Raw genomic sequence first — 16668 nt, 5'->3', positions numbered from 1 at the left:
ATCAAGGTAAAATCTAATATTCTTTATTCTATATTTATTAGCATTTCATAATGAAATGGCAAGTTAAAAACAGTGGTGACAATGGCATTTTTTCCTCTTGTATGGAGACCAGACCTCATGAAGGCATTGTCAAAGTGTGCATATTCAAATGTTGGAAATGTATTTCCAAAAAACAGGGTGCTTGTCTTTGAATCCATAAACTAATAACAGGAGGATAACAAAGTGATGGTATGTACAAGTAACACATCTGTTTGGGCTTCCTGGGCTGTGAAAACAGACATGGAGTAGAGGGTTTTTTTTCCTGCGATGTATGCAAAGGTTTTTTTTTTTTTTGTCCTGAGTCTTACTGTCATGTTTGAGTGCAGCAGCCCTGTCCTGCTCTTGGATTCACAGCCCAGTGGAGTGTTTTAAGGCTGCAGAGTGTGAAATGGCACGTACAGCAGTGTGTGTGACGTGGTCTGTACACTCAGGCGCTCAAGCACCGGGCTTTGTTCCCGTGGAAACACGTGGCCGTCCAGACGGAGAACAACACTGAAGGGAGAATGAAATGAAAGCTTTGTTTTTGGTGGGAAGACTGTCACCGATTCAGATCTGCCAGGAAAGTGCCGGCAGCTGATTTCTTTGTACATAAAGGTTGAATACTGGACTGTAAAAGAAAAATCTTGACGTTTTTTAAAAAGACTGTTGGTGCAAGCTAATTGTTATTGCCTGCTGCCGAAATCACTGGAAGATGTGCCAGATGAGATAAGCTGCATGTAAAAATAACGATGAACAACCCATGGGCTTGTGCACCATTTCTGTCCTCTGAATTGTCAAAATTAATCCTTAAATTCTTATTTGTCGGAGCATTTCATGCAGGACTGCTTCATGCTCTCTCCAAAATGTCGGGGTGCATACGGGACAAGCCACTCGCCAGACGTACAGCTTTGGCATTCTTTTCCAGCCTGTCCGACCTCTGTCCGGATCCTCTCCTTTTCAGTAACGTGGATCACGGGTTTATGTTCGGACAAACACTGAAGCTATGAGCATGTGGCCTGAATTGAGTTTCATGTGCTCTGTCAAATCAAACATTCAGCAGTATGGTCGGAGGACAGCTGGACAAGGAACATTCTGGAAGCACGTCCAGGCCGCTGTTTGGCCTAATGTGACCCTGGCCATTTATAGCACGCACTAGAGAAAGGAAAACATTGGCAGGATTCAGTTCTTCCTGCCGTCTAGTGGTATGTTACGGTACTGTGCTGCACTACCAACATGAAAAATGGCATGGAGGAAATATAAGTTGCCACAGTATATTTGTCCCACCTGAATAATTTTTTTTTTCCCTTGGCCTGACCTTTGCTTGACTATGATAACTATTTTATACACTATTTTATATACACATAGTGGGAGAAAATCATGGGACAAGTATATAAGCTTGTGTGGAAAAAGACACAAACAATTAGGGGCAAAGCAAGCTTGATTATTCCATTATACATAAACATCAGTCAAATAAAATTTGTCATGCTTTTATCAGAATGACTGTCCAACAGCAAAAGTAATATCAACAAAGCATCCTAATTATGGTTAAAGGTCAACAAATGAGAAATGAAAGATCCCAATCAGTATTAAAATTCATTTTTGGAAACGCAACAAACGATGTTGGACACTTGTTTTAATACCTGATATGCCATGCTGTTTTTGACTGTCTCTTAATTACGGCTCTTCAGACATCATGCTGATATACACAATTCCACCAACATAACTACCCCTCAAATATCACTCTGAAGTTTGGTGAGTTGAATAGACAATAGAGTTCTCCAACATCAGTCACATTGTTCCAACTCATTCCCCATGTGCTATCCTACTTTTACAACTACCTATACAATGCCAGGAGAGATTACATGACTTTAAGATCTGCTAAGGCAGCGCACACAATTTGAAATCAAAATCACATAAAACAAACAACCAAAAAAAAAAAAAAAAGTCAGACAATCTCAGTTATAATCTATTCTCAAAAACACCTGAAGGCCTCTTGGAAGAATCCACTGTGTATGCTCTTAGTATTACTCTACAACCCATGCTCTGTTAATTAAAACTAACATCCACAGAACCCAAAGGTAAATCAACATATAACTCTCAATAGTCATCTGATTTTATGGCACCTGTGGTATTATAGACAGCTCTGTTAGTGAGAATCCCCAAATCAGTTCACAGTTTTCACTTCGATATGTTGTGAATTAAAAACTAGCTCTTTACATATACTGTATCATTGGCTGCTTCATTTAGCAGGGTCACTAGTTTGATGTTGGAAATTCTACATCAGGCAAAAATATATATGTGTGTGTTTGTGTGTGTATGTATATATATGTATATACACATATATATTTACATGAGCAATATGGCTGAGCGATTCTGATTAAAAACCTTTCATTTTGAAATTCAAGTCTGTTCCTTGCTTACAGTTCCAACTATCTGAGGTGCAAAATCCTTAAAAGCTAACAAATCTAGAACTTGATATGTTGTTCCTTTACTGTACAGTAGTAGGTGTGTTCAGTATGCATATTGCAAAGCAAGGAACTGGTTTCACAGCAGGAAAAAAATCTAAATCTCCTTCCACAAGAACATTGTAGTGTCTGTATGTGACAATTTATTAGGCAATGAATGGATACTTGATTGCCTCCCTGCAACAAGTCATTTTTTGTCACATGTATTTACAGGGGGCTCTCTTGAGCCATTTAACCCATTTGCCTTTTTATTAATATGCTGATATTTATCAACATTTTAGCTGAAACTGACCCTGATCCGGTCAGTTCCCGTTCCCTGTTAGCCACCTCCTCCTCTTCCTGATAATAAGTGGTTAACGATCTGCTAAATTAAATTTCCACACGGTAAGACACAAACTACCTTAGTATACAAGGAGTAGACTATTTCTACAGCCTGGCAAAACTGAGTCTGTATTTATGCATTCAAATGATAAAGACGTTTTTCAGTAACAATTCACAACAGTTTGCAAAAGTAATTTGCACGAAGAGGTGGAGCATAAGCTTTGTATGATACTTAGACAGCATGAAACCATGCAAGGATTTCAAATGAGCTCATGTTCTTCAATACTAAAACAAACAAAGACATTCAATATGAATACCTACTACAGTAAAGATAAGGAACAACATGCTAAAGAGGATATTTTCAATAAAGTGACCCTTTAAAATACAAACCAAAGCAAGACGTACTGGATGAAAAATATATATGTTCAGCAGTAAATGACAGGCAGAGAGAAAGAGAGGGGAGGGTGCAATTCATTGTTTAGTGGCACTTTTACATTACTGAAGTGCAACAACTTGCTCTATTTTTTCAAATGATTAAATAGGCTAAATAAACACAGTAAATAAAATACGAACCAAGCATTAGTCACACGCATTATGTGAGAAAAGTATGTCATTGCTTCAGTGAATTGTTATAATGACAGTGAGAGATAACACAGATGATAATACTGCTTTTGCGTAGCACAAGCAGCAAGCCTGGCATTTTGTCTTTCCTGTCCTGATAGCGGTGATGAACCAAAGACACAGAAAAAAGAAACACACAAAAATGCATTTTATATATATATATATATATATATATATATATATATATATATATATATATATATATATATATGCATTATATAATATATAAACGCATAACTAACTACAATCTTTTGGAAGTAGTTCCAGTGCTCTTGTTGTGGGCCTCGCCACAGACACCACACACGTTTCCTCCATTCGTAGGAACGGGCAAACGGCCCCGCCTCCGTCTCTGTATGGATGCTGCTGTCCTATTCTTCTGTCCTCACATGCTGTAGCCCTCTTCTCTGGTCTGGATGTGGCTCACCTGGAGAGAGACCATTACATTACATTACTGGCATTTAGCAGATGCTCTTACCCAGAGCGACTTACACAGGTTACTGCTCCTGCTCCTTAACCACTATGCTACACTGTCACCCCAGGGATAAATGTTCTGCTTTTCCTTCCTCTGTCTGCCTTTTACCTCTCCTGAAGCTCTCGGAAAACTCCCAAGGGCAACAGCTGAAGGCCCAGCAGGTCAGATGGGATTTTTTTTGTTAAAATCAGCAACAGCTGTACAGTGGAGCAAAGCCAGCTACAGCTTGCTGTAGATGAAAGTCTAAACAATATGATCAAATTCGGGGATTGACATTTTGCTGTAAGAAGAATCTACTATTTCAGGTTTGACTTCAGGGGATGCAGTTTGATAGTTTATTAAATGCAGCCTTATGACTGCACATTTTCTACATTAGTGTAAGTTAGGCTGTAACCCTTTGTAGGATTGTTACTTTTTAAGTTTACACTGGAGTTAAATGACATCATATGTGGGTTATATATAAGAGTATTTACAGTTTAAAATGAATAAATGGTGCTATATATTACCACATTAAAAAAAAACATCTCAGAGGTATGCCATTCAAGGAGCTGTCAGGAAAAATATGTAGTGTACATATCCTTCCCAAATCCTCACATCTGTGCCTTTGGCTTCTTCATCCCTTTTGTAAACTTATCTCTTTCTCTATGATCTGCCATTCACTCCCCTCCACACCTGCTAAAGCCCTTCATCTCTCATCATCTCATGAGATCACTTTGTCAGGTGAACTATTGCCAGGATCTCTTCCACATCCTTCCTCTGTGGTGAAATCTGCATCTTTTCCGCCCTCTAGTGGCGGAATGAACAAACTGCCTTAAAAGTCATTAGGTCTTGGTAATATCTTGGAATGGTTATGAAATGCTTTCCTCTTCAGTCAGTCTCCTTAACCCACGTCTCTTTCATGTCTATCGATTACTCTGTGCTTTAATCTTTTTTATAACCAACCATTTTTTTTTTTTACCCTTCACTGTTTCTTCTCACAGATATTGTTCGTTGGATGTTTTTGATCTAAGACAATTATGCATAATAAATGTAGAGTATTTTCTAACATCAACAATGTGTTGTGCTCTTGATTTAATCATATGTCAACTGGACACACAGTTATATATTTTATCAGTTATTGCAATTTGCATTTTATGCTGTTTATCTGCTTTTATCGGGGTTTTGATGGCATATGACAGGCAAGGAAAGATGAAACACACACATAGGGAGCAGCACTTACCTGGAAACAGATGGAATACACTCATTCCTGCAAAGTCACCTGGAGACACAGAGGACAGGGAAAAAGAGGGACAGAGAAAGCAATTAAGAGAAAGAGCGGAATGTAAAAGCTATCCAGAACATGCGAGACCTACGACTTGGAATCGAGATGCAAGCTCAAAGAGCTCCTGACAGGGACATGAAGTTGAGCTTTTTTTTCAGAGCTTCTTTGCTAACCATGCGAGTTGTCTCTTTACCTGTCCTTCGAGGAGGAGAGCTCTTTGGAGATCTCCAAAACTCCACAGTGTCAAACTGAGACAACCACTTCTACTGCTAGGGTTGAGACAAGAACAGAGTTGCAGCATGCAGTCCAGACCACTGTCTAATATCCAGCGGTCCCAGTGCAGAGTCAAACACTGCAGGTAACTACTGAAGCACTGCCCCTTGTGAAGCAAACACTCCCGCAATGTTAGAACGTAACATACACTCTTTATGCCGTATGCATTTTTCTAAGTAGTCTGCTAAAGCACAGTTACAGTACAGATACTGCATGCTCTGTATTACTCTTGGGGAATATATCAAATTGTAGGAAAGGAATTCCATTATCATTCATAGCAATTATGTGTTCAAATGTTCAAATATCTTCAGCCTCTAGCTAGCTTGTACTCCTAGTAATGTATAATTTTTGGAGGTTGTCGCCATCATTGTAGCCTAAATACTCTCTTGTCAAATAAAAGCTGTTCCAATAAGCAGTCTTGCCATTTTCCGTGCAACTGAATGTACGCTGATATGTCTAGATAATAGAGTTACGTAAGAGCAGGACTGTTGAGGGTTTAAATGGATTTATCCCCAATCTGCTCAGTATAATGAGACTACTACGCTATTAAAGAAGCTCAAATTTTTTTTTTTTTACTTTTGGAAAAACTGACTATGAATGTTGTAACTTCATATAAATCTGTTATTGTTAGCTTACAGTAACAAGCACAGCATTGTTGATGTAAGCTGTCTGATCTTAGAAGATGTCTGCAATATGTGCTCTCAGTGACAATATCCCGCTCTAAGCAACTGTAATCCAGTGTTTATTACAGACCATATTTCCATTCTCAACTGGCTTAATTACAAAACAATTAAGCTGACCATCTATTACCACTCCAAAGGACATATGGCTGTTTATTCATTTTTATTCATTCATGTATCTCTAGTAGTTCTGCCACAGTAGAACTGCAATCTTTAAAAGCTGAAACCAGGTACACTCCTGTTTCCTTTTCCTACCATTTTTAACTGCCTTGGAGGGACCTTGGATGTTCACAAAATTATATTAAACTTGTATGACTAAATGATAATTTATTATGTATTAGATCATTTTAAGCATAAAAATTATACAATACATAATCACGTGTCTGTTATACGTTTTCTTCCCATTTAATCAGGTGTTTGAATAAATATGCAGGGCACTGTATATCAAGAAAAACCAAATTGTTGCTTTAACAAAGCGCATGCTGGGATACATGAGTGTTAGTTTTAGCAGCTCCAGACCACGGTAAGAGAGAGCACGGCCACGTTTCCTCACGCAGCGGTTTGCCGTTGTGACGATACACCTCTGCTCACCATGTAGGTTTTCTCTGGCTGGCTCTGTTTCAGGAACTCCTCCATCTTCAGCTCGTTCTCTAGCTGCCGCACCGAATCGTTCTCGTAGCTCTCGTCGTCCGTCCTAATGAAGGAGTCAGCATCGTCTGTTCCCCTGACACAAACCAACACAGCAGCAAGCAGCCGGCTCTGCATCATCCAGCCTGCTCCGCGCCTACTAAAGCTCTTACTGTTATTTCCCCAAATCCACTTAAACAGTTTAGTTTAATTTAGTGTATTATGACCTTAAGGTCATAAATTAGCAGTAGCAATGTAATTTATCCTCGAAAAAAATAATGGTTTACTGCACTTGTGTCTCCACCAACTAGCTTGCAACTTGTCTGGCCGGCTATTGAAACTTGGTAAAAGACCTTCTAATATCGTGACTCTGTGTAAGGCTTTCACTTGTGTTGTATTCAGCCTCACTTGTAAGTCGCTTTGGATAAAAGCATCTGCCAACTGAATAAATGTAATGCAAGTGTAACCGAAGACACACAAGAGCATAGGAGACAGAGACAGGAGAGACGGTGTGCTTACATGTCCGTGTGGACGCTTCCCGACGCCATGCCGCTCTGGTGATACCCTGGTTTTCTGGCGTGGATCTGTGCAAGGAAGGCCTTCTCCGAGGTGGGCGAAGGGACCAAGTCATCGAACTGAGGGCGGCCGAAGTCCGAGTCCACGTTACTCTCTGTCTCACTGCCAGCCTCTGAGAAGCAGGGAGGAAACAGATATTTACCTCTTACTAATACATACACATTCGCAGCCATGACACAAGGCTGTTACGTTTTACTGTGCCCAGGTTCACTTGTCTTTTTCATTCACTTCTGTTCAGAATCCTCAGATGAGGGTGGAGAATTAATTATAAAGGAATTGATTTTCGATTCTATTCTGTAGATTCTCAGAATCAGTAATTCAATTCAGTTCTACATAAGAAACAATTCTGTGACTCCAAACCTTCCAATATTTAATAGGTAATGGTACTTTTGATTTTCTGTTACTCTTGATTGACTTCATTGAGTTATCCTAGCTAAGTTACATCTATTAAAGCATGATAAGACAGAATGAATAAATGAAAGAATCAGATCCAGAAGTTAAAAGTTTGGCCAGATTTTCATGGGTGCTCTGTTTGATAGTAAGAAGCCAGCAGGTGTCACTCCACAATGAAAGTGGACGGAAAATTTCTAGTAAAGATACCTTTGTCTCAAACACACTGTCTTTTTTGATGAACACTTTGTGATGGGAAGTAAGGGGGAGGTAGGGAACCACAGCTGATCAGCATCATGAGAAAGCATAAGGAAAGGCAGAAATGACTGATTGATATATTGATTGATTCACTGATTGATTCATTGATTGATTCACTGATTGATTCATTGGCTGAAAATCTTGTGACTGGCAACAAGAAAAAAAAAAAACAGCTGAGGATCAGTTAATCACACCATTGCCATGAGGCTGTTGCCATGACGCCACTGCCAGGAGACCACTGACAAACATGGATGAATAAAATGTGCCATTCATTGATTAAAAAAAAAAAAAATAAATAAGACAAAAACCACACTCCACCCTGATCAGGAAAAACAACATGGAGGATGATCCCCAAAACAATTTCCCACCAGCCCTGTGAGGTGGGCAGCACGGGCCGGGTTTGTCCCCCCCCCCCCAGAGCCTCTCACCTGAATTGAGCTCCTTGACGAGCGATGACATGGTGTTTGTGATGGAATCCGCCGCCACCAGCAAGTCGTTCCTCAAGTTCCTCCGGGAGCCTGAGGATCAGAAACGGCGCGGTAAAGAGCGGAGCGCAGCCACAATGCCACCGGGGTGTTATTCTTTACAGGACCCTTCTGAAGCGTGCTCGCTCCCTCTCTCATTTCCCTGTTGCCTGGCAACATCGAGGCAAAAAGCAAGGTCCCTCTGAGGCTGAATAAAAGTGTGTATAATACCCTGCTGGGAGTACCATTCTCATCTCCCCATAAATACTGCAGGCTAAGAATACAGCCTGGCACCACTGGCTCTGAGGCTAGCAGAAACAGCCATACAAAACGAGCGTCAGTGGAGAAATTATTACTTGCTTAACAGCTCAAACACCAGAACTTAATTACTAATGCTAACCTGCCGGGACGCATATACTGGGCCTGTCTGTGAAGTCTATTCTCCTACATTAATCAAGCAACACACTCCTGCGCGTGCACGCACACACACACACACACACACACACACACACACAAACACACAATTATGATGACAAATAATAGAAACAGGGGAGTACAAGACTGTAATTTACTAGCAGAATAGTTTATTGATCTTTAGAAAAAGCATGTGGTCCTAAATCAATGATGTAGACTCTTTCTTGAATCTTTCTTGATCAGTGGTGCAGAGATTAGGCGAAAGACAAAGCATTAGCGATTGGAAAACCGCCCACTGTACTTTAAGAATCTGAGTCCTAATCAATCTCCACACTGTTGTGTGCCAAGCCTCAGAAAATGAAATTCACACACTTTCTGTTCACCCTGTGACTCCCCCACATTTTCATAATATACATTTATGATTACAGCCTGCTGAAATAACCTCTGCTACAACAAGAATCATGGCCCTTTGTCAATGGGTAATCCTTTCAATGAGAGCATGTAGCATTACAGGCCTACTACTGAACACAGGGGGGCGCTGCAAACCAAGAATTACGCTTTATCGGCCATGACGTCATTGCTTCTGCAGAGGCCATGATTCCGCTTTAAATAAAGCACTCATTCATGTAGGGACCCGCATGAATTATTTATCTATTTTAGCAGCCTGCTGGGTCTGCTTGTGAAGCCCCACAATGATTAAAATTGTAAAGATCATTCTATCAATAACATTATGACCTTTTATGACCCTTCTAATTTCACCTTATAATTACTACCCCTCCCTTCACACATGGTGTGATGTCATGCAAAGCACAAAAGGTGCAGCTCAGCATCCAGTCAAGCTCTGAACACCTCTGTCTCCGTTTGCCACCACGAGGACAGAGATGATGTAGATTATTAATTCTGTTTTCTGAACCTAACAACGCAATTGATGCAGTAACTAGTTTTTTTTTTTTCAAATTGTTATTTAAATTGCCCACATCCTGTGGTTTACTTCACTGTAATTCCGTTACTCAGGGGACCTAGCACCTGTGGTGTTATTGCTGGTTTTTGTCTTATTGCTGGTTTTCTTTTTCCTCTTCTGCTATGATAAAAACTCACCAAACATAAGCAGAGAGAGACGGAGGGCCCTTCACTGTGTAGCAGGATATAAATACAGTCTCAGGGTTCATGTGAATCCGCAAATCCACACAAAAGACACAAATGGTGTTCCGCCTTTCGCTACGCCGACCTGGCCAGGAAAGCTCTCACATATTCAATTTCATTCAACGCCCACCAGACAAGAGCAAGCTAAGAGGGGGTTTGTGGATAACTGTGGACTCTTCGATATCTTCAGTGACATTGCCTGCACTCACGCGCAGCTGTGCACATCGTCACTCTTCAGTGCCATTTCTGTGACGGTTCTGTACACCCAGGTGGTCTGTGAGGCAAAACGCTGTCCAACACAACTAAACTGCGTATCCCACAATTCCTCTCCAGCTTGGACCTCTGTACTGTCTTTCAGAGGGGTGGCTATCTGAAGGGGGGCAGCCAGGGGGTACTGGCTACCCATCAAAGACATGCACAGCATCTCTATAGCCCAAATTTAATAAGATATCCTACTTTACACCGGTTTCATATTACAAAATTGATTAGCTCACATTTTGAGGCAACAGATGTTCCAATTTTGATAAAAATAACAAATGATGAAAAAGATCTGTATCGCTTCGTAATAATTTCGCAAATTTCTATCTGCAGCAAAAAAGGCTATGATGACTGGCTGCAAACAAGACGTTTTTTTCCATAAAAATGAAATCAAATTTCTGTTAATAATCATGGAAGAAGCTGGACGACTCATAAATGGAAACGGGGAATTACACCATCAATGTGAAAAGCACTGTGAGCTCTTTTCTCAGGCTTATCTGGGGTTTGGTTTTGTCTGGAATAAAAAAACAGCACCGCTAAGGACACAGTGGGCTATATTACAGCAATGGGCAGAAGAAAACAAAAAATTTTCAATTCTTTAGCTTTGCCAGACTGCTTTCCATACACTTTCTGCTCATTTCCTGCATTTAACAGTCAAAATGGACTATACGCTTGTTCTTAAATTCAGTGCTGAGACTGTTTTCCTATATATACACCATTACTCATAATAAGTCCTGAATGATACACTGCATCCTTGTGTATGTGTCTATATTGAGTCCTGAGTATTGGTGTATATTCTTGTATATACGCCCATAGTCAGTCCTCAGTGTTTGACTATATCCTTGCATATATGCCTCCGTTAGAGTTCCTGTGTGCCGGTGCAGTAATACTGAGAGCCCTGACTGCCCCAGCTTAGTTGCCTTTGTCCTTTGAGCAGATGGCAGCTACAGGCCCAGGAGGCCCATCCCTGGAGTCACTCAACAAAGTGCCTAATTAAAGTGCACCCTTCCAGGCCCCTTTCTGGGCCAGCAGAGCCCACCTGACCCTTCCCAGTCTGAGAGAGTCTGAGTCATCTCCTGCTTATCGGGGGTCTGTCTGACCACAACAGACAAACCCCTTTATTACAACATTCCTGCCCCGTCTGGCCTCCCAAGAAGGCTGATGTATCTGAATTATGCTACGGTCCTGAACCATGATCAAGACACATGGTGTCGGACGCAGTGAATTTGCCTCACTAATTCTCTTAATGGCTCTTCTGTGCCCAGAGACAGCATAATGAAACAATATATGAGATTATCTGGCTATTATAAGAGCTGCATCTCTAGTCATAGGCGGGCGGGGGTGAGGAGGGAGGTCTGGGGGGGACTTTCACTGCTTTGAACAGCAAAACGAACTTAACACACCCCCGACAGAGACAGCGGTCGGGCCCGGGGCATGCAGCCGGAGGCGGCGATCGGGGAGCCGGGCGTACCCAGAGCGAAAGCCTCCTGGACGTCGCCTCCCACGCCAGTGAGCGAGTCCTGAGGTGTGTGGGTGGGCGTGGTGCAGGCGGACCCCGAGCGGATGGGCATGGGGATGGGCCGGCTGATGGTGTGGCTGGGCGAGGAACGGGGGGAGCCCGCCCCCTGCGTCTGGAAGAGAGGGAGAGAGAGAGAGAGAGAGAGAGGGGGAGGGGTGGGGCGGTGTTAGCGTCCACCAGGAAGTGCCACTGCCTCTTCCCCCCACCCCAACCCCCCCCCCCCCCCCCCCCCCCCCCCCCTCCCCGCCCCAAACTTGAAAGCAGTGACCGCGTCAATCACATGACACCCAAAAGAATGCACGAAAGGTCGCAAGGCCCAGCGCTGCACTGCTGAGTGGAAAACAGGACAGGATTAGCTTTTTTTGCTGCATTGCTTATGATTAAAGTGTGCTGCTTGCTCATTAGTTAGATCCTCATATTCATGGACTACTTTGGCTTATTTCAAAAGCTGACTTGGACTTTCCAGCTTGTTCTCAGCCAAACATTGTACACATGCCACGATGCAGTTCGGGTTCCCTTAGCAGCATGTACAGTCACTTACAAACACTGCAAATTCATCACATGCTGTTAGTTTAAAGGTATACTGCATATGCAGTGCCTGTGAGAAATAAACTAAAACATGTCTTTCTCAATAAAAACAGCAAAATAATGCTTATTAGCCACTTAAATTAATAATAATTGGTAGAATCAAACAAAATTGCTGCCAAACAACAAAAAAATGATGAACTTAAAATGTACACTGTAAGCATGGCATTTTTCCTTTATACATATCACATGCTTAAGTGGATATCACATTGCTGTGGTGAGAATTTGTCTGCATTATACTATTATCAGTATTATATTACTATTAATATAATTTCACACACAAATCTGTTTTTTGGAATGTATTGTGAAAAGTGCTCTGCCTCACTCTGACTGCAGAGGGTATAACATTGCCTATGCTGTTCTTGAATTTCTTGATCAGATTGTTAGGAGGTCTCTGGCTATAATTTCTGACCCCATCTTGCTTTAGATCAATAGTGGGAGGCAGTTTATTTCAGAATTTCCCAGTGGGGAAACAGTGCTATTTGGTAACGCAGTGATAAAACAAACTCAGAGCCTTCGAAAACCTCTGATCTGATTCTCCGTTTCTCTGTACAGTTTGTCTCTATTCCTTGTTTGTCTGAAGAGGATATATTTAGGCTGAGTAAGCCTTCACAACTACAAGTGAACTCAATTCAACTCAATTTTTTCTGAAGGGGCTTTCCTATTAAGGAAATAGAATTTTCCTTGCACTAATGTTATATCATTAATATTAATGTTACATAATATTTATTTTTGGGAGTATTTAAGTCCCAGATTGTTTGCCTTCCTCTCAAAGAGACTGTTGGCTGGCACCACGCCTGCTGTTGCCAGTGCATAAGTAATCATCTACTGTAACAGCACTGTACTCCTGGAGCACTGCGGCTCTCAAGAGGCACTGTTCAAAATGAGGAACCACCCAGGAAGGGTTCAGCATGTGAAGCTATTACACCACAGCATAGTACCGGTGTTCTGTTTGACAAAAGACAACATCCATCACGTGACCCAGCACCTCTTCTTCACGCTCTGACTGGGTGAAGTGATTGGGACATAAGGAGTGACGTAAGCACAGTTGTCTCAACGAATGTGATTTTTTTTTTAGGTTACTGTATTCTCAAAATCCAATGCAGAGACACGGAGGACATGTTAGTTGTCTCATCATACAGGTGAAAATAGAAAGACTATAGACCTGGGCTTCGCATAAAGGAAAAAACACACCTCCTTCAGAACAGAAATGTAATACATGAATATGAAGAGAAAATGGGTAAAATGTTTATTCATTTCTGCAATTTTGAGTTTGGTTTTGAGATTTGGTTTCCATATTCATTCACCAACTTCCGAAGAAATACAGTGACACCGACCTTGAATTTACTGTACTGGGCCAGTAAAACGTAATCAAATCAATTTTTACTCAAAATCAAATGGTGCCATCCCAGTTCTCTTCATATTTAATTGTAAGTAGTATTAGTTGACTGATTTTACACTTACAGCTTGCTTCAGTTCTTCTTCCTGTTAAAAAAGGGTTAATCAGAAGGATATAATCTTACAAGACATGTATTTTTGACCTTCTTGAAGGTTCAATTTCAATAACCATGCAGTCAACAGAAAACAGGCAAGTGCATCAATGTACTGTATCTCCATATATATATCACACAGAACTGTGAGCCTCTCATTGGACATAATATGCTCCCCAGGTGCTCATTAGATAAGATATGCTTTCCAAGTTCTCCTTGGATAAGCTATGCTCTTCAGGCTCTCTTTGCATAAGATGTGCCTTTACCATGCTTTACCAGCTACTGTTTTTAACATATTTTATGTTATGTATACTTATTTATTTGATTGCTTTGTTTCTGTTTTTATCATTTTATTCTGTGTCAAAAGAGTTGATTCATTTATCAACCCACCCCTGTACCACCTGACTCCCCAGAAATAATCTTGATCTCGACATCTCAAATGGCTTTCTTGCTCCATCTCTCCTTTGACCACCTGCTGCACTCCACACACATTTAACTAAATTCTGTACTCAACTTTACATCAGTAAAGATTCTTTGAGCAGTCATTGTACTTACTCGCATGTAGACTTAGTGTCAACAGGGATCACTAAATGAAAAACTAAATGATAATAAATCACAGATTGCATGGCGAACCTGAGTACTCCAGAAGGTATATAACTAGAGGGAACAGCAGGCAGCCTTGCTGAAACCCTCAGAGGCTGTAAGCTTAGGGTACCATTCAGAACAGATGTACAAACAACATATTCCATCTCCATCCACTTCAGGGACACAGCCTACGTTCTGAAATACCGACAAATCTTTAAACTAAAGAGCCCATTTTTCTCCCTTTGTCCTGCGCATTTACTTCCATTTTCCTCTGCTTCGCTGACTCACAGCAAGGCTGCACTCTCTTCCCTCAGCCCACTTAACCAGGCTGGCTCATTCACATTGAACCTGTGTGCCCTCACTCTGCTCAGTCCTAAAGAGGTGCACTGGAACACTAGGGATGTTCTGAGACCACAAGCGCTTAAATCCAATCATTTTCGACCCGATAGGCTTGAATTACTGAGTTTAAACTCTTGGATGAACTCTGATTGGATGACAGAGTTTCCCTGTGTGACGTCTACAGTACATACATTTAACATCTTGAGTTTTGCATTCTGCTCCTGTATGACGCTCAAATACATGGACCGCAGCCTTCCGACGTGTGACACACTTATGTGTATTCAAGCGCGTGGTATGCAGGTGTGTCGCGCCGACATGAGCGGAACTCAAGCAATGTGATTCTCAGGTGTGTGGTGTTCTGGTGCGTAGCGTAGTGCTCAGATGCACGGCGTTCAGGTGTGCGGAGCTCAATCCGTACCTTCAGCAGTTTCATGAGCCCCTCCAGCTGTACCATCAGCTCTCTGCGACTCTCCTGCAGTGCCGACATCCGTTGCTCCAGCTCGTCCTTACGTTGCCTGCCAAGAAGAGGAGACCAGCGGGATTACCCATAAATCCACAGGGGTTGGGCCAATACATCAATGCGGCAACACCGATGATACAGTGCTCCCTTTATGTACCATGTCGTATTTATAAATGATGTAGGCCATGAAAAAACTGACAAACATTATTTAAACCATAAATAACTTTTTTTTATCAGCCTCCTGGGCTCTGAATGTTAATCAGGATGAGGGGACAGCTGCTGTAGATCTTATCGAGTCAAACAACGAACGTGGTCACACACAGGGTTTGTTTAAATGAAACCTGCCTCCGAACATGGGATATGTAGACAAGCAAGAAAAGGCTTAATACTGGACATCTGAATCTTTTGCCTTGGCAAAATATCTTATTTTTATTTCCATGGTTACTGATCATCAGATCTGCCCTTGACCTTCAAGATCAAATGTTAACACATTCTGTGAAAGCATGTTAATAATTTGATGATGATTAATAAAATGATGATTTTTTAAAAATATCACATAATTTTATAATATACCATAATAATATGCGTAACCATAAAGCCTGCATACATAACTACGCTTATGCATAAATATGCATAAATATTTCCTGTATGGCTGACCAAATTAATAAAGCATAGAACTGTACAGTGCATTGCCTATAATGTGAAATATTTTCAAGGATAAGAGATGCCACAAACATAATTAATGCCTTTTGATTACATGTTGCAGCAGTATTTCCCTTTCTGTCCAATCATTTCATACTGTGAATCAATGTGCATATAATAAGTAGTCATGCATACAATTCACCCTTATAGTTCTTGCATTTTAACTTACTTATTTGAATCATTTGTTTGAAACACAAACACAAATACACTTGTAGATTTCCACATATCCTTTGGCATACAGATGCAGTATATTATTTCAAATGTTGACTGGGTGACAAGAGTCAATAAGGTTTTGTTCTTAGCAATAACTGAGTTATTAAAGCATAACACATTATATTTAAATACAAATGTGGTGGTGACCCTTGAATCAGAGGACACTGTTGTGCAAAATACACCCCCCACTGCACAACAGCATAGCCAGGCAGTCACTGCTTGCCAGGACTGTCAGTTACATTACCATAAAAAGTATGTTGTAATAAAGTCTGATCTCAAACTAATTGCCTTTATCCTTCTACAAACAGGTATAGTCAAGTATCGCCAAGTTAAGTTACCTTAAGCCTCTCCAATGCATATATTTTCACTCGCCAGCGCACAGTCCATTCAACGCTTATCCATTGTGCTGCAGAAGCGCAAGGCAATGCTGATGACTAATAGGTTATTAGACTTCAAGAGGGCCTTTGATAGAGTGCTTAAAAGTGATGAAATTAGAGGTGAGGGGCAATATCAGCGCAGACTCCCGGCAGCTGA

General features: G+C 41.2%; 1 protein-coding gene across 5 annotated transcripts in view; it reads right to left on the bottom strand.

Moving 5' to 3' along the window:
* Positions 1-3619: 3619 nt before the first annotated feature.
* dtna (dystrobrevin, alpha) overlaps positions 3620-16668 on the bottom strand; it is a 74334-nt gene continuing 61285 nt past the window's right edge. For 3 of the 5 annotated variants that reach the window (XM_036518685.1, XM_036518684.1, XM_036518687.1), the window contains 8 exons: positions 15178-15274; positions 13810-13830; positions 11713-11872; positions 8391-8480; positions 7258-7426; positions 6703-6805; positions 5117-5155; positions 3620-3849 (listed from right to left, as the gene is read on the bottom strand). In XM_036518685.1, the coding sequence (XP_036374578.1) occupies positions 5138-5155; positions 6703-6805; positions 7258-7426; positions 8391-8480; positions 11713-11872; positions 13810-13830; positions 15178-15274 (658 nt within the window). In that variant the 3' untranslated portion in view covers positions 3620-3849; positions 5117-5137. The remainder of the gene's footprint in view (positions 3850-5116; positions 5156-6702; positions 6806-7257; positions 7427-8390; positions 8481-11712; positions 11873-13809; positions 13831-15177; positions 15275-16668) is intronic. The other 2 variants (XM_036518686.1, XM_036518688.1) reach the window with 1 other exon arrangement.

This window comes from Megalops cyprinoides, chromosome 24, assembly GCF_013368585.1.
Source record: "Megalops cyprinoides isolate fMegCyp1 chromosome 24, fMegCyp1.pri, whole genome shotgun sequence".
Lineage (NCBI taxonomy): Eukaryota > Metazoa > Chordata > Actinopteri > Elopiformes > Megalopidae > Megalops > Megalops cyprinoides.
This window is presented reverse-complemented; position numbering and strand designations above follow the sequence as displayed.